Genomic DNA, 27952 nt, shown 5'->3' with positions numbered 1-27952 from the left:
CTTCCAGTGGGCACACAGCACCCCGATACCCTTCCATGGACACACTGCAGCCCATCAGTGCCCTTCCAGCGGGCACACAGCACCCCGATATCCTTCCAGTGGGCACACAGCACCCCGATACCCTTCCAATGGGCACACAGCAGCACCCCCAATGTCCTTCCCGATCTGAGGGGCCCAGAACCGGTCGGGGCACTGGAGGCACGGGCTGTGCAGAGCGGAGACCGCGTTAATCCGTTCCCGGAGCGCGCCGGCCCAGATCCTGCCCGGGAATGCCCGGGAATGCCCGGGACGGCGGGACCGGCGGGCGGGGCGGGGCCAACGCGGCGGGGCGGGGCCAGCGGTGTTGTGGGGCGTGGCTAAGTATGAAAACAATGCTATTTACATATTTATGGGCGTGGTCAGATTGCCCCGCCCCGGCCGCGCTCCACGCCGGGACCGGAAGCGGCGGCCGCGTGGCGAAGGCAACATGGCGGCGCCCAGGAGGAGGTGAGCACCGCAGCGGAGGGGATCCGGGAGGATCTGGAGGGGATCCGGGAGGGTCCCGGACGAGATCCAGGAGGATCCCGGACACGCTGGGATGAGCCTCCCCCTCACACGCGCTCCTTTCCCCCTCCTCCCACGCTCCTTTCCCCCTCCTCCCACGCTCCTTTCCCCCTCACACGCTCCTTTCCCCCTCACACGCTCCTTTCCCCCTCTCACGCTCCTTTCCCCCCGCAGGAAGCTGGAGGAGCTGAGCCTGGACGAGTTCCTCGCTGCCGGCTCGGACTCGGAGCATGACGGCGGCTGGGAGGAGGAGGAGGAGGAGGAGGAGGAAGGCGGCCGGGCCCTTAACGGCGCTGCGAGGCGGAGACAGCGGGGCGGGAAGGGGCTGCAGGCACAGCCGGGCAGGTGAGGGGCGGCTGGGGGCGCTCAGCCGGGAGAAGAGGAGATTTTTATTGGTGTCACAATTGCCTGGCAGGAGGGGATGGCCCCAGGTGGGGCTCTGCTCCCAGGGAACGGCCTCAGTGCCAGCAGGGCGGGCAGCAGGAGGAATTTCAGAAGGAATTTCTCCATGGGAGGGGTGGGCAGGCGTTGCCAGGGGGGTGGTGCCGTGCCTGGAGCAGTTCTGAGGCACTGAGAAGCAGGTTTGTGATGGTTTTCCCAGCGTTTCCCTCTATCCCGCTGCAGTCTGCTGTCTTGCTATCAATATTTCTCAGTCCTTAAGGAAATGCTTGTGTCACAGCCTCGGCTGGACTCTGAGCAGTGAAGGAGCAATTCATTCTCTCCCAGCAGGAAGAAGGGAAAGGCTTCAGAGCACAAAGACCAGCTCTCCAGGCTGAAGGACAGAGACCCCGAGTTTTACAAGTTTCTGGAGCAGAACGACCGCAAGCTGCTGGATTTTGATGCCTCAGACAGCTCAGAGGAGGAGGAGGCTCTGCACAGACCCCCTGACACCCTCGAGGTACCTGGCTGGGCTCACAGCCTCCATTCCACGGGCGGTGCTTGTGTTCCAGGGAATGCTTTGGGATGGAGAGGGATTTAAAACTCCCCCAGCTGCACCCCCAGCACCTTGCACTGTCCAGCCTGGCCGTGGGGTGGAGCAGCCCCAGGTTCCCCGGGCCAGCCTCACAGGGAGGAGTTTATTCCCAGTGTTTATTCCCAAAATGTGAACCATTCCTGCTCGGCACGGAGTGCTGGGAGCAGCCGACATGAATCAGCCCTGCCTCCTAAAACAGCTGGGGCCAGGGCTTGTAGGAACCCTTCCTCACTCCCTCCTGCTGCCCTCTCCAGGAAGCCAGTGATGAGGATGAAGATGATGAAGACGAAGAACAAGAAAAAGTCAAAAGGAAGAAAGTTTCCTTCATCCCCGTGAGCTTGAAGATGGTGGAGGAGTGGAAGAAAGCTGCCCAGGTGAGCAGGGAGTTGGAACACGCAGCACTGGAGAGTTCTCCTCCCTGCCTGTAAAAGGGTCAGCCTGGGATTCGTTCTGGCACAAAATTTATTTATTTATTTGTTCATCTGACACAAACATTTATTTATTTGTCCACCTGGCACAAAATTTATTTATTTATTTATTTATTTGTTCATCTGGCACAAAATTAATTAATTAATGTATTAATTTGTTCATCTGACTCAAATTTTTTTTATTTATTTATTTGTTCATCTGGCATGAAATCTATCTATTTATTTATTTATTTGTTTGTTCGCCCAGAACAAAATTAATTAATTAACTAACTTGTTCATCTGACTAAAAATTTATTTATTTATATATTTATTTGTTCATCTGGCACAAAATCTATTTATTTTTTTTTTATTTATTTGTTCATCTGGCACAAAATCTATTTATTTATTTATTAATCTGGCACGAAATTTATTTATTTATTTATTTGTTTGTTTGTTCATCTGGCACAAAGTCTATTTATTTATTTGTTCACCCGGCACAAAATTAATTAATTTATTTTTTTGCTCATCTGGCACAAGCCCCCGGAGCTCCTGTGCCTTCAGCCTGGCTGTGGGCTGTAGAGTCCCAGTCCTGCCGTGCCGTGTGAGGGAGGAGCTGCAGGAGGTGGCTCAGAAGAGTCCAGAATGACCAAAGCTGGTTCCTCACCCCCGGCAGCTCCAGGAGCTTCCTCAGTCCCGTGTCTCGTGGCTGAGGGGACGAGGCTCAGGCTGGAAGTTGCCTGCAGCTGATTCATTCCTTGTGCACAATGAAGAGCCGGTTCAGGGGAGCTGAAAGCCCCGGGTTTGTTGCCCCTGCCCTGGTGCTTGGGGTGGAGCTCTTCTTGCCGTCCAATTCCCAGTGAATTCCAGTGGCCTGCCCCGGCCAGGAGCTCCAGGACAGGCCTTGCTTCTCCTCCTGAGCACCCCCTGCTCCAGGACAGGCCTTGCTTCTCCTCCTGAGCACCCCCTGCTCCAGGACAGGCCTTGCTTCTCCTCCTCACCCCCTGCTCCAGGACAGGCCTTGCTTCTCCTCATCACCCCTGCTCCAGGACAGGCCTTGCTTCTCCTCCTCATCACCCCTGCTCCAGGACAGGCCTTGCTTCTCCTCCTCACTCCCCCTGCTCCAGGACAGGCCTTGCTTCTCCTCCTCATCACCCCTGCTCCAGGACAGGCCTTGCTTCTCCTCCTCACTCCCCCTTTTTCTTCTTTCCCCAGAGGAATCTCACCCCAAAGCTCTTCCATGAGATCACCCAAGCCTACAAGGCAGCTGTGGCCACCACCAGAGGTGACAGTGGTGGTGACCCCAGCAAGTTCCAGGTGACTGACACTGCAGGTGAGGGAAGGGAAATTGTCTGTGGGGCAGAGGGGGGTGAGCCCTGGGGGGAGTTCATGCGTTCATCGTTTCATTAAGGGGCTTGTCTTGCTCTGGGAGCTTTCCTTTCAAGGCTGGGTTTTGGAGCTGTTTCCTTGGCACGGTGGCCCCTGTGCCTCCCAATTTTCAATAAATAAAATCGGATGTGAGGCAGACTGGGGGTTTCTAGAAGGGAATGCAGGAGTTCTGCCATGGAAATCACTGGCTTCAGTTCCTCGGGGAGCCCTTTTCCCGTGAGGAAAGCCAGGAGGACCTGGAAAATCCCTTACAAATGCTTTCCTGGCTTGTCTCCCCCAGTGTTCAATGCCCTGGTGTCCTTCTGTATCCGGGACCTGTTCCACCACCTGCACAAGCTGCTGCTCCCCAAAGCCCCCAAGAACAAGCTCAAGTAAGTCTGGGGGGGTTTGAGGTGCTCAGGAAACCTCTCCAGTCTGGGGATTTCCAGAGCTGCCTTTGGACCTGGGGAAGGGGTGCCAGCTCTTCCCAGCCACCGGGAGCCTGCTGATGCTCACAGGCCTCTGCTTTTCTTCCCCCCAAGGAAGAGGGAAGCAAGGAATTGATCTCACTGCTCGTTTTGCTGCTGAAATCTGATTTATTTGGGTTTTTTTTTAAGCTAACCCCAACTCTTGCTCCTTTCCAGACTGGTTCTCCCTTCCACCAGCCCCCTCTGGGGAAAGCTACGTCTGGACATCAAAGTTTATCTTGGCTGCACCATCCAAGTAAGAATCATCAGCATTTTCTGTTTGTGGGGTCAGTCTGGGCTGTTTTGGGGCGAGGCAGGTGGGCTTTGCCCCTCTGAGATTTGTGCTCGTTGTTTCCCTGGGGTGTTTTGGAATTATTTGGTCCAATTAACAGTTTGGAGCTTCAGAGGATGCTTGGCTCAGAATAGGTAAGGCAGTAAAGAAGGGTTGAATTAACATTCTGGCGGCTCTCTCTGTTTTAATTTGTCTGGCAGATTAATATTTAATAGGCTTTAAAGGAGTTTTCATCCTGCATTCCTGCATTCTGCATCATTAATTCAGGTTTTGGTGCTGTGGTCTCTGCACTTGAGGCAAGCACTGAGATGTTCTGTTGGTGGCCTCACACGAGGCATCTCTGACTGATAAAGCTCCATCCCATCCATGCAAAATCCCTGGTGTTTCAGAGATGATTTGTGGATTATTTCTGGAGGAAACTCCTGCCCCCACTTAATTTTTTGAGATTGCTTTGTTAGCATGCCCAAACTGGAATAGTAAAACCAAACCCAGACTGATTCTTCAGCAGCTGAGGGAAGGGATGCCAGGAGTGACACCCGGAGCTGCTGTGCCTCAGCTGGCAGCTGGCACAATGACTTAGCAGAAAGAGAATTGGAGCAGGAGAGCTGCTTTTTTTTCTTTTCTCTCGAGCTGTGGTGCCTCTCTCCAGCAGCAGAGCATTGCAGGCAAGGAAAAGCTGGGAATGCAGTCCCTGGGAGCAGTGGGAATGCAGTCCCTGGGAGCAGTGGCAATGCAGTCCCTGGGAATGCAGTCCCTGGGAGCAGTGGCAATGCAATCCCTGGGCATGCAGTCCCTGGGAATGCAGTCCCTGGGAGCAATCCCTGCTCCTGAGCTGCCTCCTGAGAGCCCTCAGCCCCAGCCGTCACCTCAGTGGGTTTTCTGGCACAATTTCTGGACAAAATCTTCTCCTTTTGGTGTGTGAGGGACTCGGCCAGGTCTGCTGGGTCCAGAATCCTTGCCGAGCGAGGAGGAGGGTGAGGAGGCAGATTAAATGTGGACAAGATGCCAGTGCTGCTTCCAGCACCTGGGGCTGCATCAGGCATAGCCTCTCAGAGTCACCTGGAGCTCTCCTTGACTTCAGATTGCAAACTGGCTTTGTCTGCAGTGAGCTGAGCTGGGCAAGCTGCAGACGCAGAGATTTGGTTCTTCACGTTCTGTCAAAGCCTTTCCTTGAGGGAGACTTAACCCAAATACCCAAAGAATTCCAGCTTCCCACGCAGAAATCCTGGAGAAATCCAGTGTGCTGTCAGGCAGCTCAGGTGATGTTTCCTTGTGCAGGCTGAGGGTGAGTTGGGCCATTTTGGCGTCCTGCACTGCAGATAAACTGAGGCTTTGCAGTGTCCACAAGGGAGGGGCTGTGTGATGGGCTCAGGGGCCATCAGCCGTGCAGGGGCAGCACCCGAGCTGCCATTGCCAGGCTGAGCCACCTGCAGGGCAGCTCTTCACCCTCTGCTCCTCCCCTGCTCCAGCTGTTGGGGTTGGTGGCAGCTCCTTCCTGGCTGAGCAGGGTTTGGAAGCGGTGAAATGCGGCTGGCACGGGGAGGGTGACGAGCTCTGCCTGCCAACCGGGGGTGTTTTGCTCTCCTCACAGCTGCTGTCCTGCCTGACAGAGGCCTCAGTGGGTGCAGCAGTCCTGCAGCACGTGAACTCCACAGTCCCGTACTACCTGTCCTTCCCAAAGCAGTGCCGGGCCCTGCTCAAGGTAAGGGGACGTGCTGGGATGTGCCCATTGGCATCTCAGGTGCTTTTCCCCCCCTTTCAGCTGAGCATTTGTGCTGTTTGGGCCGGCCCCCCTGGCAGTCAGTCCCTTGCAGTGTTCCCTTGCTCTGCTGCTGTTCCTGGAGAGCGTTCCTGCCTCTCTCCAGGTGCCGCGGGGTGATGCCAGGCTGAGGTGAGTGTGTGGGTGGCTCTGTTTGTAGCTGCTGCTCCCCGGGGAGGTGTTTTGGGAAGCTGCTTCCTCCTCCCAGATGGAGGAATTGCTGCCAGGCCCTGGGAACGTCTGTGCTGCCTCTCCTCTCGGGGAGCTGGGGGTGGAATGTTTCTGTGGCAGCTCAGTCACAACTGCTGGGCGTGAGCGACAGCGCAGGAGGTGTGGGGAGACACCAGGGCACCAGGGTGGCATCTGAGTGCAAACTGCAGCCTTGGGTGGTGGAGAGGGCTCGAGTCATGCAGGGCTGGAGGCTGGCACCCCTCACAGCTGCTGCAGGCATTTCTGAGAGGGCTTTTCCAGCCCTGCAGCGAGCCCTCTCTGTGCTGTGCTCCTCGCTGGTGCAGCTCAGCTGGCTGGTTTTGGGGGCACCAGCTCCTTCCTGTCAGGGCCAGGTGAACCTGGGGGTGATGGAGTCGCTCAGGAGAGTTCAAATAAGTGTTCCAATAAAAGTTGTGTATTTTTTAGAGGTGCTGGTTTTAGACAGGTTCCTTTACTGATCATGGAAGCATCAGCCTGGGCTTGTGTGGTGTCCCAGTGAGAGTGTGAGGGCAGAAGGGCTGCCAGTGACTGACTGACAGCTCATAGTGTCCCCTCTTCACTCACCTGTCTCTGGTTTATCCCAGCAAACCATCACTCTGTGGAGCACAGGGGAGGAGACAGTCAGGGTCCTGGCCTTCCTGGTGCTGAACAAGATCTGCAGGTACAAGAAGGAGGTTTACCTCAGCCCCCTGCTCAAGGTAAGCCTGGCTTTGCTGAGATCTGCACCTTGTCCTCCTCAGGTTGTGTGCCAATACCTCAGAGCCTTGAGCAGCAGGTGCTGGAGGTGATGCTGGCAGCCTCCAGAAAACCAAGCAGGGCAGGAATTCTGTCAGCTCAGGTTGATTCCTGCTTCCCACTGCTGCCCGTCCTGCTGGGGGCACGGAGACTGAGCAGGGGAGGTCTCTGGTGCCTGGTGAATCTTCATCCCCGAGGTTCCTGAGTGCTGCCATCCTCCTGAGCTGCTCTGACCTTTCAGCTGAGTCCCCGGGTGTATTTTGCTGCCACCTGAGCAGGAGAGCTGTGCCCAGGCAGCCCCAGGTGTTCAGCCCCTCCTGCAGCCTTGTCTCCTGCTGCCGAGCAGGCGTGGGCACGTGTCCAAGCTACACACACCCCTGTCTCCCTGGAGAAGGGGCAGGCTGGGCTGTTCCTCTCTGGGATCAAAGCAGCACTTCAGCCCTGGTTTGATGTTAAATATAAGCAAAACCTCACAGGAGAAAGGCCTTCTAAAGCATAGCTTAGGCCTTACTAAGTATGAGTATTCTGAGGGAACTTACCTAGCTAAGCTAGCCTGGTAATTTCCCATAAGAATAAAATCCTGTAACAGTGAAAATCTGCTTGTTCTCCTGAGAAAGAATGCAAGGCTGTAACCGTTAACAGCACCTGTAAAAACTGTCCTGAATCCTTAAAAGAACAATGCAGACAATGTCTGGAAAGAGACACAAGCACGTGACCACCTCCAGTGAGCTAGCCAACCAAACAAGGAAACAGCTGGTTCCCAACCAGTTAGAGTTAGGAACAGAACTTTCAGAAAATGCTATAAATTCAGGCTATAATCAATCCATTGGTTTATATTTATTATTTAAATGAAATAATAATGTTTATATTAATATACTAATTATTATTTTACTGCTTGAAGTGCCTCACCAATCTCTAACGTGAGGTCACAGTGACAGTTTGGTGTCACTGGGAGGTGCAGAAGAGTCCCAGAATGCTTTCTACTCTTATTTTACACGCTGCTTCCTCATCCTCTTCCCCCTCACAGCAAATGTACATTGCCTTTGTGAAGAACTCCAGGTTCACCTCTCCCAACGTGCTGCCCATGATCAACTTCATGCAGCGCACGCTGACGGAGATGCTGGCCCTGGACAGCCCCAGCTCCTACCAGCACAGCTTCATCTACATCCGCCAGCTGGCCATCCACCTGCGCAGCGCCATGACCCTCAGGAAGAAGGTGGGCACCCTCCTCATCCTCCTGGGGCGGCCTGCAGCAGGGCTGGGCAGAGTTACGGGCACCAGCCGGGGAGTCGTGAGATGCAGGTGCACCTTGGGAAGGACAGGAGCCTGAGGGAGGCTCTGTTACTCTGGAGGAAGAAATGGCACACAATTCATCAGAATAGAGCAGAATGTGTACCAGAATATAGCAGAATGTGTACCAGAATATAGCAGAATGTGTATCAGAATGTGTACCAGAGTATATCAGAATGTGTACCAGAGTATATCAGAATGTGTACCAGAGTATAGCAGAATGTGTATCAGAATATATCAGAATGTGTATCAGAATACAGCAGAATGTATATCAGAATATATCAGAATACAGCAGAATATATAGCAGAATATAGCAGAATGTGTACCAGAATACAGCAGAATGTATGCCAGCCTCTGTTACAAAACATGCAGGTAAAGCAGCTAGGGTTCTGAAAACCACAAAGGCCAGAGCTGCAGGCACACTGCAGCTGCAAAAGGCATGCCAAGGAGAACACAAAACTGCCAAAACATGGCTTCCTCCACAGCTTTTTCCTTGGAACCAGCCTTACCCCAGGCTGCTTGCTCTGCCTAGGGTTAGGGTTAGGGTTAGGGTTCTGCAAACCACAAAGGCCAGAGCTCCAGGCACACTGCAGCTGCAAGAGGCATCCCAAGGGGAGCACAAAACTGCCACAAGGTGCCTTCCTCCACAGCTTTTTCCTTGGAACCAGCCGTACCCCAGGCTGCTTTTACTCCTCTGCCTAGGGTTAGGGTTAGGGTTTGGGTTTTGAAACCACAAAGGCCAGAGCTCCAGGCACACTGCAGCTGCAAGAGGCATCCCAAGAGGAACACAAAACTGCCAAAACATGGCTTTCTCCACAGCTTCTCTTAGCCAGCCTTAGCCCAGGGCTGCTTTTAGTGCTCTGCCTGGGCCACCCTGGGCTGATGCAGCTCCCCGGCAGTGTCCATGGTTTTTCATGGATTTCACAAAGCATCTCAGCCCTCTGGGGAGCAGCCCTGCTTTTGGCCGCCTCCAGTCTGACCCGGGATATCTGAGTCAGATTGCTAATCCTGGATTTCGTCCTGTTTAGCAAAACAGACCCCGCAGATTAATTGTTGAGCTGCCCCCAAGCAGGGCAGGGTTGGTGCCCGGCTAAATCTCCTGGCTGGTCAGACACGGGGATAAACAGGCAGAGATAAATGAAGTCTGGGCTGCAGATCCCCTAATTGGATTGCACTGGCTCCTTACACCCTCAGTTGTGGCCCAGACAAGGAGTAAATCCACTTGATTTCACAGCTGGGGAGGCTCGTGGCCCTTCAGATGGGCACGGCACCACCAAAATATCCAAATGCAAGCCCTAAGCCTGTCTAAATGGAGCAGGGGATGGCGGTGGAAGGTGATTACCAGAGCAGACTGCTCGTCTGTTCTGTGCAGGAGAAAAGCTTTCTGGTACATCTCAGTGACCTGGGGAGAGCTGGCACGGCCCTGCCACGTCCAGCTGTGCCTTGGCTTGGGGCCCTGCTGCAGTTCAAGATTCTGTGCCCGTCTGGGGACTCGTGCATCCTGCTGCTCCGTGCAGGAGACATGAGCTGGGCCTTGGGAGGCTGGGAACAAACCACAGCTGGGGCTGAGGCACCTGGTGAGGGCAGCCTGCTGTGGTTTTGGGTGATACCTGCAGAACTCTGAGGGAAGGGTTTCCTTCAGGGACTCCTGCTGCAGCTGGGCTTTTATTCACTGTGGCACTGAGAGCTGCTGCAGCACCTGCCCAGAGTGTTGGAAACCATGTCCTGGCCTGGTGCAAGCCTGGGGCCACTCCTGGCCGTGCTGCTGAGCCAGGCTGGGTCGCTGTCACTGTGTCACTGCTGGCCTGCTGCAGTGGTTCTGCTGGTAACCAAGCTGCAGGTTTGCTCTCTGCTCTGCTGCAGGTTTGCTCTCTGCTCTGCTGCCTGGCACTTCTGCCCTGCAGTTACAGAAAATGAACCTGGCCTGGGTGGTGCCTCCCCCAAAAGGGCTGGGCTGATCCTTTGCTCCCGTGGCCAGCCAGAATTCCCCAAAACTGCTGGGCTGATCCCTTGCTCCCGTGGCCAGCCAGGATTCCCCAGAAGGGCTGGGCTGATCCCTTGCTCCCGTGGCCAGCCAGGATTCCCCAGAAGGGCTGGCCTGTTCCCTTGCTCCCGTGGCCAGCCAGGATTCCCCAGAAGGGCTGGGCTGATCCCTTGCTCCCGTGGCCAGCCAGGATTCCCCAGAAGGGCTGGGCTGATCCCTTGCTCCTGTGGCCAGCCAGGATTCCCTGTCCCTGGCCACATCCCAGTGCCTGCTGTGAGCCTGGGAACTTTTCCTTCTCGGAGCAGCCACCCTTGAGCAGAGCAGCCTGGTTTTATTCCCTTCATTTCCCTCAGGCACTGGCTGCTGCCAGTGAACTTGCTGCCCTGGGACTGGCAGCTCCAGTGTTGTTTTTCCTCCCTGGGCAGGAAGCAGAGTCAGCACCTATCAAATGCCACATTTTCACATTTCTGCCTTCACTTTTTCCCCCCTTTCCTGCAGGAGAACTTCCAGTCAGTCTATAACTGGCAGTACATCCACTGCCTGTACTTCTGGTGTCGAGTTCTCAGCACCATCCACCCCAGTGAGGTCATGGAGCCCCTCATCTACCCCCTGACTCAGGTCATTATTGGCTGTATCAAGTGAGTGGAATTCCTTTTTCTCTGCTTTGCTGTGTTGTTTTACACTTCTGTGATTTGGATTTAACCATGAATGGTCTCAAAGCTGCTTTTAATTGAAGTTTTCCAGCCCGAGATGTGTGTGAGCAGCTGTTTAGAGGGTGACAGAGTTGTGGTGTGGGTTGTTCTTTCCTCTTTGCACAAGAAAAGTCTCAGCCTGAATAACCTGGGCAGATTATCCTTGTAACTGCAAGGAGAATGATCTGCCTTGCTTCAGAAAATGCTCACCTGCAGCTCTGTACATGCATTTAGAAGCTGCATTTTTGGGATCTGTTTGTTGGGGTTGCAAGAAGTGGGACGCAGTTGTTGCTTTGGGGATGTCTGCTGAGAATTCCCTCCTCGCAGCAGTCCACGTGGGTGAAATGTTTGTGCTCTGAGGTGCCTGCTAACATTAGCATCGAGGGAATTTTGGGATCTTGGTGATCTCCCAAATCCTGTTAGCTCTGCTAACCAGATTCTCAGCTTTAAACCCAGCTCTGGAAGAGCTCCCCAGGGTGATGGAGATAAGCAGATTTAAACGATCAGATAAGAGGATGCAAACATCCCCCGCTGCTCTGGGATGGATCCAGGCACCTTCCTACCTGTCCAGCACACCGGGCAGGGGCTGGGGCTGGCGAGAGGGGAATGGGGTGAGGCCCAGCAGGTGTTTTAGCAGCTTGGCAGGAGCTGCTGGAACTGCCTGGCTTTGGAGGCTTTGGGGGTTTGGGAACCCCCCAGGTGGGTTTGGGGTGACCTCACTGTGGCCTTCCAGGAGCTGCAAGGAAGATGGAGAGAGGATTTCCAGAGGATGGAGGGTCAGGACACAGGGAATGGCTTCAAACTGGCAGAGGGGGCTTCAGATGAGATAGCAGGAAAAAATTCCTCCTCCTAAGGGTGGGGGGGGCCTGGAATAGATGTCCCAGAGAAGCTGTGGCTGCCCCACCCCTGGAAGTGTCCGAGGCCAGGCTGGACAGCAGCCTGGAATAGTGCAAGGTGTGGCACTGGATGAGCTTTAAGTCCCTTCCAGCCCAAACCGTTCCCCGATTCTGTGATTGCAGCGTTGGGAAAGCAGAGTCAGATCCCCCCGGGACCCCTCCCGGGCCAGCAGGAAGCTGTGGGGAAGCTGTGCCTGCGTGGGACAGGCACTGCGTGGCCTCTGCAGTCCCCTCTTGGTGCTGCTGGGGGATTCTCCCGAGGGATGGGTGGCAGGAGGCTCCCGTTCCTTCCCTGCTGTCCCCGGGCCGGGAGGTGGCGCCTGGCTGCAGCACAAGGACAGTGTCCCCGTGTCCCCGTGTCCCCGGCACCTGCTCCACCCTCCCTGAGCTGCCTTTACCCCTGGGCTGGCCCCTCTCCAGGCTGGTGGTTGTTTTTATCCCTTTTTGCCATGAACTTCTCCTGCCCTTGTCCGCTGGGATCTGTGCCCTGCTCCCAGTCTGAGCTGTGAACATGAAGCTGCTCCTGGTGTCTGTGCTGAAACGGGGGGTTTGGTGCATTTTGGTGGCACTGCAGCCTCTCAGCAGCTGCAGGGAAGAAAGCAGGGCCAGCCTGGGTGACCTGGAGCACAGAGGAGATCTCTGTCCCCTCTGCCACCAGGGCTGTGCCAAGTCACACCAAGCCTTGAGGCTGTTCCCAGCCCTGGAGCCACCCCAAGTGATGGGGACCCTGCTCTGAGGTGGAAGGGGTCACCTGGGAGGGGGCTGGAGCCCTGGAACAGGACAGGAGCCACCCCAAGTGCTGGGGACCCTGCTCTGAGGTGGGAGGGTCCCTTGGGAGGGAGCTGGAGGTGCCTGAGCAGAGCTGGCCCGGCTGGCTTTGGCATTCCTGGGATCCAGGCACACACTCTGAAATGAATGGCTCTGCTTTACAGTAAATCCATACACTTAACAGCTTTATTCCTCCATCAGTTAATTCCTGACAATGGCTTTCGTCATCTCCACAGGTGCCAGAGCAGGGGTGCAAAGGAAATTTATTTCTCTGATGGGTCCAGTGATAATTATTTCACTATTTGGAGGGGGCTGCAGCTGATTTATGGTGCCTGGTCAAACAGTTTTATTTGGTGGGCTCTCCTGGATTGCTCAGCAGATCCTTTGGGGAGGGAGGGGTTCGTTTATCAGCTTGGTCTGTCATCTGTGAGCTGTGCTTTAGAAACATCCAGTTCTTGGTGCTGGAGCCTTCCATGACTGCAGGGGCCGGGCACTGGTGAGGGGACAGAAACGAGTTCCAGGGGCTGCTCTCCGTTCTCTCCCTGCTCCTGGGGACTGCTCTGCTCAGTGCCAGCCTGACGTGGAGTTGGCTCGACTTTTGTCTTCATTGCCTTCATTATTTGAGCCGTGGCTGCAGTCAGCCAGGGCTCCTCCCCTTCCTCCGGGGGGAATTTCATTGCCAGCCCTGGGGTGGCTTCAGCAGCCCGGGAGGCTGTGCAGAGCTCTTCAGCAGCCCGGGAGGCTGTGCAGAGTTCTTCAGCAGCCCGGGAGGCTGTGCAGGGCTCTTCAGCAGCCCGGGAGGCTGTGCAGGGTTCTTCAGCAGCCCGGGTGGCTGTGCAGAGCTCTTCAGCAGAGCAAGAAGTGCTTTCTGGGTCACTGAAGGCTGCAGGTGCAGCTCCTCTGTAAATGGGGCCTCAAATAACTTGTCTTTATTTATTTTTATTTAATTTTAAACATCTATTTCTATTTAATATTTTTATTTATTTTTATTTAATATGTTTATGTTTATCTTTATTCATTTAAAAATTAATTATTTCTATTTATTTTAAAATTATTTTATTTAATATTTTTATTTTTATTCTATTTAATAATTAAAGTTATTTTATTTAATAATTAAAATTACTTTTATTTAATATTTTAAAATTATTTCTATTTGATATTTAAAATATATTTTTACTTAATTTTTTATTTACCTAATGTGTTTTTGATTTATTTTATGTAATATTTTAAAATAGTATTTATTTAATATTTTTACATTATTTTTCTTAATATATTTATTTATTTTTGTTTAATATTTCTATTTTAGTTTTTATTAACGATTTTAAAATTTTGGTTTTATTTCATATTTTTATTTCTATTTACTTTATTTAATATTTATATTTTCATTTATATTTATATTTATATTTATATTTTCATTTATTTATTTGTATTTGTTTCTCCTGCCCAGGCTGGTGCCGACGTCTCGGTTCTACCCTCTGCGCATGCACTGCATCCGTGCCCTGACCCTGCTGTCCCAGAGCACCAGGACCTTCATCCCCGTGCTGCCCTTCATCCTGGAGGTGGGTGGTCCTGCCCCAGGCTCCCGGGCTGTGCTCACTCCCTGGGACCCCCGGCAGGCAGCCCCAGCCCCGCTGAGGACACAGAGCTGAGCCCCGCTGAGGAAACAGAGCTCAGCCCTGCTGAGGACACAGAGCTCAGCTTTGCTGAGGACACAGAGCTCAGCTTTGCTGAGGACACAGAGCTCAGCCCCGCTGAGGAAACAGAGCTCAGCCCCGCTGAGGACACAGAGCTCAGCTTTGCTGAGGACACAGAGCTCAGCTTTGCTGAGGACACAGAGCTCAGCTTTGCTGGGGACACAGAGCTCAGCCGTGCTGGGGACACAGAGCTGAGCCGTGCTGAGGACACAGAGCTGAGCTGTGCTGAGGACACAGAGCTCAGCTTTGCTGAGGACACAGAGCTCAGCTTTGCTGAGGAAACAGAGCTCAGCTTTGCTGAGGAAACAGAGCTCAGCTTTGCTGAGGACACAGAGCTCAGCTTTGCTGAGGACACAGAGCTCAGCTTTGCTGAGGACACAGAGCTCAGCTTTGCTGCTGGCCCAGGCGGGTGCAGAGCGCCCTGCAGGGGACTCAGAGCTGCAGCAGCTGCCCGGCCCCTGCTGCTGCTGTGCTCATCTCCTGGGGAAGGCACGGTGCCTCCTGACTGCAGACAGCGGGAAATGGAAGGAAAAAACCCTTCAGGAATGAAAACAACTTCTCTGGGATAAGTGTATGAGGCCTTGGGCGTGGATGAGGCTGGCCCCTGAGGAGGAGGAGGGACACACCCTGCTGGGACCAGGGCCTGACTCAGCCAGGCTGGCTCCTCACCGAGTTCCCTTGCAGCAAAGGCTTTTGTGGTTTGGGGTTGTTGGAAAGGTCCCTTGCAAACCACATCCTCAGCCTGCGGAGCGTTTATAAACCCCCTGCTCCCTGGCCTGGGTGGCTTTGGCTCTCCCCTGCTTCCTTCCTCCTGCTCCTGAAACCCTGCCAGCCACGTTCTGGGCCAGAGGCATCTCCCCTCTGGGGTGATGGTGCTCAGGGGGAGGATTCCTTCTGCTCTGCAGTGCTCTGAGAGACAAAACTCAGAGCCTGCCCCCCTCTGCATTCTGGCCCTGACACCCTGTCCCTAATCTGGGTGGCAGGCCCCAGCCAGGTGTTCCCATTCAGCATCCTGATGGGCCTCAGGTGTCATCCTGATCCCATTCAGCACCCTGGTCACCCTCAGGTGTCACCTTGATCTCCTTCAGGTGTTCCCATTCAGCACCCTGGTCACCCTCAGGTGTCCCCCTGAGCCCCCTCAGGTGTTCCCAAGCCTCTCTGCCCCCTGAGCCCCCTCAGGTGTTCCCAAGCCTCTCTGCCCCCTGAGCCCCTCAGCAGCTGTGTCCCAGGTGTGGGAAGTGACCTGCCCTCTGTCCCCAGGTGCCCGTGGTGGTGCTGGGAGCAGGATCTGCATTCTGGTGCTCAGCCACAATCCTGGGACTCTCAACCTGTGGCTGACAGCTCCCAAATTCAGACACCAATCCCGTAATACCTGAACCAAAATCCCTTTGGAGCCCCTTACCCAAAGCATCCTGAAGGGTCTGGGCAGGGTGTTGTTCCACGCAGGGCAGGGTTTGGGGCTGGAGAGGAGGATGAAGGATCCCAGGGCAGGATGTGCTCCATGGCTCTGTTCCAGGAGCAGCTCTGAGGTCTGGGACCCTGTTCTGGGCAGGTTTGGGGCTGCTGGGGAAGAAGGAGTGCCTGCAGCTCTGCGTTCCCTCCTGCAGCAAGCAGGCTCAGCCCCGTGGGCACAAACATTCCAGGGGCACAGAATTCCCCCCGTGCATGGGAGGTGGCAGCTGCAGTGCCCTGGGATCCCAGCTCCCTTCCCGCTCCCCACGTGGCAGCTGGGAGCTTGGGAGCGCCAGAGATGCCTGAATCCCTCTCCTTCCTTCCTGCCTGCACTCCCTGGCCTTCCCGCTGTCTGCCAGTGGTTTTCCTGGTGACGTTTTGTGGCCCCTGGTCCCTCATTATCCCCTGCCAGCCTGCCCCAAGGATTCATGGACATCAGCGAGGCCGTGCCCCAGCCTGGCTGCCAGCCCTCAGCATGGGAGCCACGCTTCCTCCCTTCCCCGACGCCCTGCCACCTCCTGGGCCCCTTCCAGAGCCTCTGGCTGCCCTTCCCTGCCTGCCTGGAGGCCTGGGAGGGTCCCGGGCAGCCCCGTGCCCTCGGTGGGGCTGACCCGGGGGATCAATAGCTCTCTTTGGGCCAAAGAAATAACCGTGCATAACGAGGTTTGTGCCATCGATTGCCCAGGCCAGGGCTCTTTGTCTGCACGAGCCCCCGCGCTTGTCCCTCCGTTCCAGATAACCTGGATTGACAAATAAAATGTCAGAAATCAATACCAGCCTCCTGCTCCCGTGGCCTGGGGGCACTGCTGTGACCTGAGAGCCTCTCCCTGCTCTCCTGCTCCACTCCCCTGTGCTGCAGCCCCAGCACGGGGGGCTGCTGAGGGATGCACTGCTGCTGCTGCTGCACACAGGGAAGAGAAATGATTTCCTGCTCTGGGGGGCAATCCCAAAGTGTTTGGGCACAGGGAGAGAGGAGCTGGGGCCGCTGCAGGGCGTGGGTGAGCAGGATGTGCTCCTCGCCCCTCTGGGGGTGCCATCAGATGTGCAGATGTCATCAGTTGGTGGCTTTTTTTATGTTTGAATGAGGTTGAAGCCTCCCTTGATGGCCACATGGGATCTGCCCCAGTCCCAGTGGTTTGAGCAGGTCTCCCTGGGGCAGTTCCCAGTGCCAACAGTGAATTTGGTGTGAGCATCACTTAGCCTTGCTTTGAAGCTCCTCTCACCTTCAGGGACAGCTCCAAAACCCACTCCAGCTCTGGGGTGCAACCTCTGCCCGTGAGAGAGCTGGGGCTGAGGAACAAACCTCAGCTTCTTGTGCCCTTGCCCGTGTTGGTTTCCTCTTCACACCACAGCACCTTGCACTCCCAGGTCTGCACGGCTTCAGCTGTGGTTTTGTTTGCTCCCTCCCTGTCCCTGGCTGGGGTATTTAGGAAAGCTGTGGGGCAGTGAAATTGGGGTTCCTGGGTTGTTTTCTTGGCTCTGCCACCTCCTGCATGCCCTTGGCTGGGTCACGGGCTGGTGGCTTTGTGCTGTGATCACCTTTAATCACCTTTACACTTTTTTTTTTTTCTCTTCCAGGTTTTCCAGCAAGTGGATTTCAACAAGAAGCCAGGGCGGATGAGTTCCAAGCCCATCAACTTTGCTGTGATCCTGAAGCTCTCCAATGCCAACCTGCAGGAAAAGGCCTTCAGGGTGAGTGGGACTCTGCCACCAGCAGTGCCTGGGCTCCCTGTGACAAGGAATGTGCTCCGTGTCCCTGTCCCCAAAGGTGGGACACGCTTCCCCACTCTGGGTGTAGGTGCTGTAGGAAATCCGAGGGGTTCGGGTCGTACCCTGACCTGTGTTTCTCCTGCTCAGGATGGGCTCATTGACCAGCTCTATGACCTGCTGCTGGAATATCTCCATGGCCAAGCCCACAGCATTGGCTTCCCCGAGCTGGTTCTCCCCACTGTCATCCAGGTAAGGGGGCAGGCACTTCTGGGGGTGCCATGAGTGTGCACAGAGTGGGATGAAGGAATTTAAACCAGCAGGGACCTCAGGATGGCCCTCAGAATGAGGGGAGAGCCACTTAGCTCAGCCTAATTTTAATTTTGATTTGTGTTTTGTGGAGGAACAGAGGCATCACGTCCAATTAGGGTGGAGGTGGGGGACAGTGGCTCTGGAGTTTGCCATCTCTTGGGAGCCAGAGTGCAGCAGAGGCTGCACAGCTGCTCTGGGATGGGCTTGGGATGGTGAACTCACCTGGGTTCTTGGGGATTCAGAGCTGTTACTGTGGGGTCTTGGAGCAGAACCTGTGCTCTGAGCTCCAGCTTTTCCTTGTCCTCAGCCTCCCCGAGGTGCTCTCCACAAGATGGCAATCTTCCCTGCCAGTCTTCCCTTCCCAGTCTTCCCTTCCCAACCTTCCCTCCCCAGTCTTCCCTTCCCAACCTTCCCTCCCCAGTCTTCCCTCCCTTCTCAGGCTCCATCACCTGGGGCTGCCGACAGCACAGCTCAGTGTGGAAGTGTTGGAATGTGTTCCCTCATCCCCAGCCCTCTGCTTTTTGTCACATCCTCTGTGGGGACACGAACCTCTGCTTGTCCTGGTGTGTGCCACCAGCCCCTGCACACCTTGGGATGTCCCTGGCTGCTGGGGGAGCACTGGCTGTGTCCCACGGGCAGTTTGGGATGTCCCTGGCTGTGGGGGCTGTGTCCCACGGGCAGTTTGGGATGTCCCTGGCTGCTGGGGCTGTGTCCCACGGGCAGTTTGGGATGTCCCTGGCTGCTGGGGCTGTGTCCCACGGGCAGTTTGGGATGTCCCTGGCTGCTGGGGCTGTGTCCCATGGGCAGTTTGGGAAGCAGAGCTGTGTCCCTGCCGAGGGCTGGCATGTGCCAGGGCTGGCATGTGCCAGGCACACGGCTCTTGGCTGTGTCCCCCAGGCTGGCACGGGGGCTGCCTTGGCTGGTGGGAGCTGGCAGCCCCTGTGAGAGCAGGCAGAGCAGCTCTGTGGCTGTCCCTGTGTCCCCAGCTGGCAGCCAGCAGCCGGGGGAGCCGGGTTGGGCTGCAGCAGGAGCTGCCAGGGCCCCGTGCCCTGCCCAGGCTGAGCTCTGCAGTGTTGCTGCTGCTGCATTCCTGCCTGCAGCCTCTGCCCGCGGCCTCGTGGCGTCTGCCGGGCTGGGGGCTGGCCTCGGCTTCCCAAAAGCTGCGTGGGGAGAGGCTTTTCTCCTGGAGAGCTTCCAGCCCACTGCTTCCATCCATGTGTGCCCGGCCTCCCTTCCCTCCCTGCTGGGCTCACGCCGCTCCCAGCGCCGGGGCAGGGCTGCTCCAGCTGGCAGGAGCTCTGTCCCTCCTCCTCCTCCTGCTCCTGCTCTGGTCAGCAGCTCTGGGGGAAGCTGGGCTCAGCTTCCCAGCCTCAGCTTTCCAAATTCTCTGCCTGGAAGGCAGGAAGCACCGGCAGATGAAAGGAGAGGAGAGCCAGTGGGGATGGAGACACTTCAAAGCTGCTGCTGCTGCCCCAGGGCTGGCCCGTGGTGCTCTCTGCCTGCAGGGGCTGGCAGGGAAGAGCCCCTTCCCTCCCCCAGAGCCCTGGCAGGCGGCACAGAGCAGGAGTGGGAGGCTGGAGGGGAAGAGCTGGCACCGAGGCAGGAGCTGGCAGGAGCCAGGCTGGGCTTGCAGTGAGCCAGGAGAGCAGGAGGTGCTGCCCTGCCCTGCCAGCAGCACTGCTGCTGCTCCCCCCGTCCCCAGGGACATGTTCCTGCTGGGAGCAGGGAACCGGGCAGCGTTTGGCCTCCCTGCATCACTTCCAGTAAGAGCAGCTGGGGTTTTGCCCTGCGGGCTCTGCTGGAGAAGCCTTTGGTGTCGCAGGCTGGCAGTGGGACAGAGTCAGCCCCGGTGATGACAGGGCTGGGGAGCCTCAGTGCCATACCCACAGCCACACGTTGGTGTTCTGAGGGCTTTTACTCCGCTCAGATCCCATTGTTCCGTTTGGCAGAGCAGGGAAAAGCACACACAGACCCTGATTTTCCCCTCTCTGTCCTTTATCCTCTTTTCCTCCCCTGGTTGTGTCCCTGCCTCTCCTCCCAGGGCTGAGATCTCATTAAATTTCATTAATATCTGTGGCAGCTGAGGGTGGGACTGTGAGGGGAGCAGGGGCTGTGTGAGGGAGCACACAGCTCCAAACTGCACCGACAGAGCCCAGGATTCTGCAGGATTTCTGGTGACACTTCTGCAAGGGAAGAAAAATGATAATGGATGTGGCAGAGGATGGAATGGATCTGGGGCTGCAGCTGGGGGGATCAAGTGAGATAAATCGAATGACAAATGCATCTCTCAGTGGAGATAAATATGCAGCACCTATAAAAAATAAATATTTTAGGAAGGGGGGGTGAGGGCAGGACGGGCTTCAGCAGCAGAGGAATTGTTGTGCTGATGGTTTCTTTGTGCTTTGGGGGAGGCAGGGAAGGTCTGGGCCTGAGTTCCCATTTTTCTGGGCTGCTGCTGTGCTGGCAGCTGGGATGTGCTGGAGGGAGAGGGACAGGGGAAGCCCCTGCTGCTCCTGGATGGGGAGAGCTGCAGCAAACACCCCTCAGAGAGCAGTGTCCTGGCAGGAGGGGCTGGCTGGCACTGCCACCTCGGGATGAACAGTCACACCCTCCCACTTGGCACTGACAGGAGGGACACATCTCCCTCCCTTCCCTTTCCTTCCCTTTCCTTCCCTTTCCTTCCCTTCCCTTCCCTTCCCTTCCCTTCCCTTCCCTTCCCTTCCCTTCCCTTCCCTTCCCTTCCCTTCCCTTCCCTTCCCTTCCCTTCCCTTCCCTTCCCTTCCCTTCCCTTCCCTTCCCTTCCCTTCCCTTCCCTTCCCTTCCCTTCCCTTCCCTTCCCTCAGCTCTTGCTTTGGAGGTGGCACAGCAGGGTGCTGGTGCTGGAGAGTTCCATGTGGCCATTTTTGCTGTGGGTTGGAGCCCTGGGAGGGTCGGGGTGCCAGCTGGAGCTGGGTTGGAGCCCTGGGAGGGTCGGGGTGCCAGCTGGAGCTGGGTTTGAGCTCTGGGAGGATCAGGGGTGCCAGCTGGAGCTGGGTTGGAGCCCTGGGAGGGTCGGGGTGGTAGCTGGAGCTGGGGTGGAGCCCTGGGAGGGTTAGGGTGGTAGCTGGAGCTGGGTTGGAGCCCTGGGAGGATCGGGGTGCCAGCTGGAGCTGGGTTTGAGCTCTAGGAGGGTCAGGGTGCCAGCTGGAGCTGGCTTGCAGCCCTGGGAGGGTCGGGGTTCCAGCTGCTGGTCCCTGAGGGTGGGCGATGGTTTTTCACTGGCAGGGTGTTTCTGGAGCCCTGCCATGGCTGTGTCCCCCCTCTCCTGTCCCCCACAGCTGAAGTCCTTCCTGAAGCAGTGCAAGGTGGCCAACTACTGCCGGCCCATGCGGCAGCTGCTGGAGAAGCTGCAGGAGAACTCGGCCCACATCTGCAGCAGGAGGCAGAGAGTGACCTTCGGTGTGGCCAGCACTGCTGCTGTGGTGAGCCTGGGGACACCGGGACAGCCCGGGGACACGGGGACAGCATGGGGACACAGGGACATGGGGACATGGCACAGCCTGGGCACAGCCTGGGCAGACGGGGACAGCCTGGGGACACAGGGACATGGGGACACGGGCACAGCCTGGGCACAGCCTGGGCACAGCCTGGGGACACGGGGACAGCCTGGGGACACGGGGACAGACATGGGGACATGGGACAGCCTGGGCACAGCCCGGGGACAGCCTGGGGACATGGGGACAGCCCGGGGACACAGGGACATGGGGACACAGGGACAGCCCAGGGACAGCATGGGGACAGTATGGGTACAGCATGGGGACATGGGACAGACATGGGGACATGGGACACAGGGACAACATGGGGACACGGGGACAGCCTGGGGACAGCCTGGGGACACAGGGACAGACATGGGGACATGGGACAGACTGGGGACATGGGGCAGACACTTTTCCACTCCAGCTTTTCCCCCTGTGTTCCCTGCAGTGCCCAGGCTGTGCCTGGCCTGGGGACAGTTCCCAGTGCCACCGCTCCTGAGCCAGCAGCTGCTCCAGTCACGGGGCCCCGGGGCCCTGCTTGCCCCGAGCCCTGGCTGCCAGCCTGTGCCAGAGCTGGGGTGTGCCCTGGGCAGGGCTTCCCCTGTGCCCTTGGCTGCCCGTGCTGGTTGTTGGAGTGCCTGGGAACCTTGACGCCGGTGTCCCTTTGTCCTCAGGAGCAGTGGGAGAAGCAGGTGAAGGAGGAGGGGACGCCCCTGAGCAGGTACTACAGCCACTGGAAGAAGCTGAGGGAGAAGGAGATCCAGCTGGAGATCAGCGGCAAGGAGAGGGTGAGCACCAGATCCTCAGTGTGAGCCTGGGGACACCAGAGGCACGTCCTGCCGACAGCCAGGGGGGCGTGGGGCTCTGTGTGGCCATCAGGGGGGACAGGGACAGCCAGGGGATGGGGACAGGGACAGGGGGACAGCCAGGGAATGGGGGACAGGGACAGGGGACAGCCAGGGGATGGGGACAGGGGCTGAGGGACAGGGGACAGGCAGGGAATGGGGGACAGGGACAGGGGACAGCCAGGGGATGGGGACAGGGGCTGAGGGACAGGGGACAGGCAGGGAATGGGGACAGGGGCTGAGGGACAGGGGACAGGCAGGGAATGGGGGACAGGGACAGGGGACAGCCAGGGAATGGGGGACAGCGGGACAGCCCAGAGTGGGGCCAAGCTCCTGCCTCAGACTGGCCCTGCTGCTGTGGGGGGACATTGCCCTGCTGCTGGAGCAGCTCTCTGCAGAGAGGGGCAGCTTTGGGGTTCGCTCTCAGCACAGAGGCAGATTTGGGGTTTGCTCTGTTCAGAGGCAGGTTTGGGGGGTTCAGAGGCAGATTTGGGGTTCACTCTCAGCACAGAGGCAGATTTGGGGTTCACTCTCAGCACAGAGGCAGATTTGGGGTTTGCTCTGTTCAGAGGCAGGTTTGGGGGGTTCAGAGGCAGATTTGGGGTTTGCTCTCAGCACACAGAGCCAGGTTTGGGGTTTGCTCTGTTCAGAGGCAGATTTGGGGTTTGCTCTCAGCACACAGAGCCAGATTTGGGGTTTGCTCTGTTCAGAGGCAGGTTTGGGGGGTTCAGAGGCAGATTTGGGGTTTGCTCTCAGCACACAGAGGCAGGTTTGGGGTCGGCTGTCCTGGAGGCTGCCTTGCAGCTCTGCTGGTGAATGGGGCTGTTGTGTGCCTCGGTGGGCACTGGTGGCTTAACGATGCAGCTTTGTGAGCCCCAGCAGGAGAGGGAACACCATGAGGCCCATTAGGGCTGGGAAAATCCATGTCCCATTAGCAGCCATTGGGGGAAAGAGGGTAATAACAGGGAAAGAAGAAAAGCAGCCTGGCTGGGAGCTGCAGCTTGCCTCAGACAACAGCTCCGACCCTTTCTGCCCGTTCCATTTGCTTTTCCCACTGGTTTTTAATGGGATGGGGACTAATCAGCTTGGTGAGACTGCAGAGAGGAACCCTCTGGCTGGGGATTAAAAGGCTGGCCCCCAAATTAGCTAATTAGTGCTTTTGATGAACGCAGGGGCTGTGGGCCGTGCCAGTGCAGATCTCAGTCCTTTGGGGTCACTCCACAGCGAGCTGGGGTTGGTTTTGGGGTGCCCGTGCTGTGGGGTCTCAGAAGGTGCAGGTGGCACAGCTCAGCCAGCTCCAGGTCCTGGCTGGTGTCACCCAGAGCTGCCTTTGGAAACGGGGGTTTCTCTGGGCCCTGTGGGAATGTGGAACCCCAGCTAACAGCTCCCTGCCTGCCTCGTGCCCCAGGACGGTGGGAATTGTGGAAATATGGGAATGGGAATGATGGAAAATGCTTTCACCCCGTGCTGGGGCTGCCCTGTCCCTGGAAGTGCCCAAGGCCAGGCTGGAAGAGGCTCTGAGCAGTCCCTGCCTGTGGAACTGGAGGAGATTTGGGATCTTCTCCTACCCAACCATCTGGGACCCTCTGACCAGCCTGGGGTGGGTGCCAGCCTTGGGCCCAGCTGAGGGCAGCAGCTTGGCAGTGCCCCTGCTGCATTTTGCTTCCCAAATCTCTTCCCTGGCACCCCTGGGCTGGTTTTAAAGCCAGGGAGGAGCAGAGGCCTCTCCCCCTGTGGCAGAGGGAGCAGTGGGGAGATGATGATTTAAAATGAGGCCCCTGCAAACGGTGGAGGGTGATTTGTTCCCCCTCTGCCCATGCCAGGTGCCTGCTGGAAGGGCTCAGCTCCAGGATCCATGTGGCCCAGCCGGGGACCATGACCCTGAACAGGCTGGGAGGAATGGCTGCAGTTGGCTGCAGGAGCAAAGGCACAGCTCCACCTCCTGCTCCTCAGCCCCATCCTGCCTCTGTGACTCTGCTTTCCCACTCACACCCTTGCTGGCTGCTGGGAGGGTGGCTGTGCTCAGACAGCAGAGGCTTTTGGGGTGGTCTGAGGGGTGGCAGGGGGAGCAAACGAGTGCTGAGCCCGGGCTGAGTGTTTGCAGCGAGCCCTGATGAGTGCTGATGCCCAGTGCTCCCCAGGAGGGGTGTGCAGCCAGGCAGGGCAGGGCCAGCTGAGCTCTGAGCACTTGGCATTTCATTTGCATTCTGATTATCTTTGCCCTGCTGGCCTGAGCCCTTGCAAGTAAATCCTCCCCCTAATCCCCCTCTGGAGAGGTGTAAAGAGCACTGGGGTGGTGTCAGTTGAGGGGACTTTGATGGCATTGATGTTGGCTGCCTGCTCCGGGGGCTCTTGGCCCATCGATCTCCATGGGGCAGGGGGTGGATGCAGGCCTGGAGCATCCTGAGCGCCTGAAACCCTGAAATCTGCACCCAAAACCAGGGAGGGGCTCAGGATCTGCTGCTCCAGAGCTGCCCAGCCCAGCTGCAGAGCTCCCACAGGCAGCCTCCCGTGGACATCCTGCGTCCTTATCCCTGCTGGCTGCCAGCAGAGGATGTTCCATCAGCAAAAGCAGTTTACGGGGGCAGGATCAGTGCAGCAGCACAGCTCTGGGGGCCTCACTCACCCCTGGGACCCCTCACAAATCCGTGGCTGGCAGCAGGCAGAGCCAGCTGCTCTGGGCAGGCTGGGCAAAGCCCGGTTCCTGCCTCTAAACACAGCCTTTGACATTTAAAAGCACAGATGAGGGCTGTTCTTACTGTGGGGTTTGTTTTCTTTCCAGCTTGAAGACTTGAACTTCCCAGAAATCAAACGCAGGAAGCCAGATGAGAGGAAGGAGGAGGATAAGAAGGAATTCAAGGATCTCTTTGAGCTGGGCAGTGACTCTGAGGAGGAGAATGGTGGATTCTCTGTGAAAGGTACAGGGATGGGGCTGGGCTTGCCTTTTCCTTATCCACAATCCCATTTTCCTTGTCCACAATCCCATTTTCCCTGTCCACAATCCCAATTTCCCTGTCCACAATCCCATTTTCCCTGTCCACAATCCCGTTTTCCCTGCCCACAGTTCCACGTTTTGGGGTCAGTTTGGCCCTGCCCTGAGGGGTTTCCTGCTGGCCCTGTGGGGTTCAGAAGGTTCCCTGACAAGGAGGGGGAGCTCAGGATGAAGTGGCACTGCAGGCGTTCGGGACACTTTGATCTTCCTGTCCCTCCCAGTGCAGCTCTTTCTGCAGAGCCGTGGTTCACTCCCGTGTTTCTGTTCCTGGGTGTGCCCCAGCCTCTGCTCTCCCAGTCCAGCTCTTTCTGCAGAGCCGTGGTTCACTCCCGTGTTTCTGTTCCTGCCATGCCCCAGCCTCTGCCCTCCCCCTTTTGTCACCTGCAAGGTCAGAGCCCAAAACCCAGGGGAGGAGCAGAGCCCTGGGCAGGTTCTGAGCATGGCAGGGGCTCTCACCAGCACGGGGACCTCTGATCCTGTCCTTGCTGTGATTCATTATTTTATTTTATTATTTCTTTTATTGATTTGATGTTCCCAAGAAGCCCAGAAAGCCCAGGGAGCAGGGGGTGATGTCACCTGGGCTGTGACCACGAGAGAGCCACAGGAAATTGTGCAGCCTGCCTGGGAAGTTCCCCCCAGAGTTTGGGATAAATCCGGGTGTTGGGATCCAAATCTCCTGGGGTTTGGGATGTGCCGGGTGTGTGCAGCAGGAAGGGAGGGGAATCTGCAGCCCCTTCTTGGTGCTGTGGATCCCGGGGAGATTCCTGCTCCTAATTCCAGCAGGATCACAGCCCCAGGATCCCCCAGGGCAGCAGGAAAGGTGCTGGAGGCTGGGAATTGCACCAGATCAGGGTGAGCTTTCTCCTGGAATGGGAAATGTTTGTCAGGCAGGAAAGGATCCCGGGCTGGGGTCTCTGCAAGGGCTGAAGAGGGGAGAGAATCCAGCCTGGGAACCTCTGAGCAGGAAAGAACCAGGAGCTGGGAGAACCAGGAGCTGGCAGAACCAGGAGCTGGCAGAACCAGGAGCTGGCAGAACCAGGAGCTGCTCTCCCGTGTTTCCCAGCTGGGTTTCTTGGCAGAAGGGGAAAGCTGGCAATCAGGAATGGCTGAGCAAGAGGTGCTGCAGCAAAGGGAAGTGGCTTTTGGGGGGATGTCAGCGAGAAATGAGCAGAAATCTCCCCTTGAGTGTGTCTGGCAGTCCTGAGCTCCCTCCCCTCACGTGTGCTGCTGCTCGTGTTCCACTCACACCCTGAAACCCCTGCAGGGAAGGGCAGAGGCAGGCAGGCCTCAGATGACAGCTCAGAAGCCAGCAGCAAGGAGTTTGGGGAGGAGGATGATGATGAAGAAGGAAATTACGAAGTGGAGGAGGACGAGGAGGAAGAACTGGAAGAGGACAGCGAGTCAGAGGGTGAGTGGGGAATTCCTGACACACCAGGGCTTTTTGTCCTGTCAGGGGGTCAGGGGGGGCTCCACAGACCCCGAGGGGAGAGCTGGCAGCTCTGAGCTGCAGAGAGCAAAGGGTTAAAGTGTTCCCAGGCTCTCACAGCCCCCCAGCCCCTTCCATCTCAGGGCTCTCCTGCAGGGAGGCTCAGCCTCCTCAGCCCTGCCTTCTCTGGGGTCTCTCGTGTGCCCAGACCCTGCTGGAATGGAAGCACTGCCTGGCCTGTGCCCCCAAATTTCCCTTGGTGTTCAGCCCCAGTGGGGGCACTTTGGGCTCCTGTCCCAGCCCAGTGGGGCACTTTGGGCTCCTGTCCCTGCCCCAGTGGGGCACTTTGGGTTCCTGTCCCCACCCAGGGGGGCACTTTGGGCTCCTGTCCCTGCCCCAGTGGGGCACTTTGGGTTCCTGTCCCCACCCAGGGGGGCACTTTGGGCTCCTGTCCCAGCCCAGGGGGGCACTTTGGGCTCCATTCCAGCCCCAGTGGGGCACTTCGGGCTCCTGTCCCAGCCCAGTGGGGCACTTCGGGCTCCTGTCCCAGCCCAGGGGGGCACTTTGGGCTCCATTCCAGCCCCAGTGGGGCACTTTGGGTTCCTGTCCCCACCCAGGGGGGCACTTTGGGCTCCTGTCCCAGCCCAGGGGGGCACTTTGGGCTCCTGTCCCAGCCCAGTGGGGCACTTTGGGCTCCATTCCAGCCCCAGTGGGGCACTTTGGGCTCCTGTCCCAGCCCAGGGGGGCACTTTGGGCTCCTGTGCCCCCCTGGCACCGCTGCTGTGCCCAGCCCTGCAGGGCTCTCCAGGATGAATTAATGAGTGTCTGGCATTAATTAGTAACTCCCCTGGCAGGCGGGCAGCGTTTCTGACTCCTCTCCCTCTCCCCAGCAGAGGAAGGCCGGGAAGGAGCCCGGGACTCCCAGGATTCCCAGGAGAGGAGGAGCTGCCCCCGGGGGCTGTCCCGCGCTGACCTGCAGCAGCTGGCACAGGGAGGGGACGACCTGGTGCAGGACCTGGAGTTTTCTGATGAGGACTGAGCACCCCCAGCCCCTGTCCAGCCCGAGCACCTGGAGCTGCTGCCAGAGCCAGGGGCACAGCTGGGACCAGCCCTTCGTGCCACAGCTTGGACTTCTCCACTCAACTTGGGACTTCTCCAGATTTTTCTACCAGTTCTGCTTTTGGTACCAATAAAACCCGAGGCCGAGTCGGGGCCAGTAAAAACTGCTCAGCAGAGGGAGTAAAGCCCCCCATTGAAATCTGCTGCTTTCAGTAGCACAGGGTTCACCTCCAGCTCCTGCTAAGTGAGCTGAGCAAGGGCAGGGCGAGGTTTCTGCCCAAGGTTCCTCCTCTCTGCCCCAGCAGCCACCCCAGATTTAGCTCTGGGGCCCTCAGCAAACCCTCCCTGGTGCCCAGAAGGACTGCAGAGACTGCCAGAGCTTTGCAGCTTCCCTGGAAGCCTTGATCAGTTCAAGCTGCTCTCAGTGTGCTGCAGAAGGAAACTTTTAAATTAAAGTTTCTTGGGTTGGGAACGTGCAGGAATGAGGGAATAGGGAAAGGCAAAATGGATCATGTAGGAAACACTGCCCAGGTGAGAACTGCACCACTTCAACTGCAAAGAAAAGATTT

The 27952-nt window shown here is 57.0% G+C and overlaps 2 protein-coding genes across 4 annotated transcripts; both read left to right on the top strand.

Moving 5' to 3' along the window:
• The first annotated feature begins 414 nt into the window (after positions 1–414).
• Positions 415–27561, top strand: NOC2L (NOC2 like nucleolar associated transcriptional repressor). 3 transcript variants are annotated; one of them, XM_038160016.1, is made up of 19 exons: positions 415–486; positions 718–888; positions 1273–1441; positions 1771–1890; positions 3136–3253; positions 3590–3680; positions 3933–4011; positions 5639–5749; positions 6601–6714; positions 7779–7967; positions 10524–10663; positions 13829–13940; positions 17106–17219; positions 17385–17486; positions 20864–21007; positions 21736–21849; positions 24689–24824; positions 26163–26306; positions 27215–27561. In XM_038160016.1, exons 1-19 carry the CDS (start codon positions 467–469, stop codon positions 27361–27363), a joined length of 2337 nt encoding a protein of 778 aa, XP_038015944.1. In that variant the 5' UTR covers positions 415–466; the 3' UTR covers positions 27364–27561. The 3 variants fall into 3 exon arrangements, with proteins under 3 accessions (XP_038015944.1, XP_038015942.1, XP_038015943.1); XM_038160014.1 differs by having other exon boundaries at positions 1270–1441; XM_038160015.1 differs by having other exon boundaries at positions 416–486; positions 1270–1441; positions 27218–27561.
• Positions 17767–20244, top strand: LOC119710667 (collagen alpha-1(I) chain-like). Its single transcript, XM_038160017.1, has 2 exons — positions 17767–17919; positions 17963–20244. The coding sequence occupies exon 2, from the start codon at positions 18037–18039 to the stop codon at positions 19180–19182; it is 1146 nt and encodes a 381-aa protein (XP_038015945.1). The 5' UTR covers positions 17767–17919; positions 17963–18036; the 3' UTR covers positions 19183–20244.
• Positions 27562–27952: the final 391 nt, after the last annotated feature.

This window comes from Motacilla alba, chromosome 21, assembly GCF_015832195.1.
Source record: "Motacilla alba alba isolate MOTALB_02 chromosome 21, Motacilla_alba_V1.0_pri, whole genome shotgun sequence".
Taxonomy (NCBI): Eukaryota; Metazoa; Chordata; class Aves; order Passeriformes; family Motacillidae; genus Motacilla; species Motacilla alba.
This window is presented reverse-complemented; position numbering and strand designations above follow the sequence as displayed.

Bases quoted from the DNA above. Each gene is read 5' to 3' on its own strand.
- LOC119710667 (XM_038160017.1), top strand. From the start codon at position 18,037: ATGTGTTCCCTCATCCCCAGCCCTCTGCTTTTTGTCACATCCTCTGTG.
- NOC2L (XM_038160014.1), top strand. From the start codon at position 467: ATGGCGGCGCCCAGGAGGAG. The intron at 3,254-3,589 runs GTGAGGGAAGGG...TGTCTCCCCCAG, and splicing joins CCAGGTGACTGACACTGCAG to TGTTCAATGCCCTGGTGTCC. The intron at 7,968-10,523 runs GTGGGCACCCTC...CCTTTCCTGCAG, and splicing joins CCATGACCCTCAGGAAGAAG to GAGAACTTCCAGTCAGTCTA.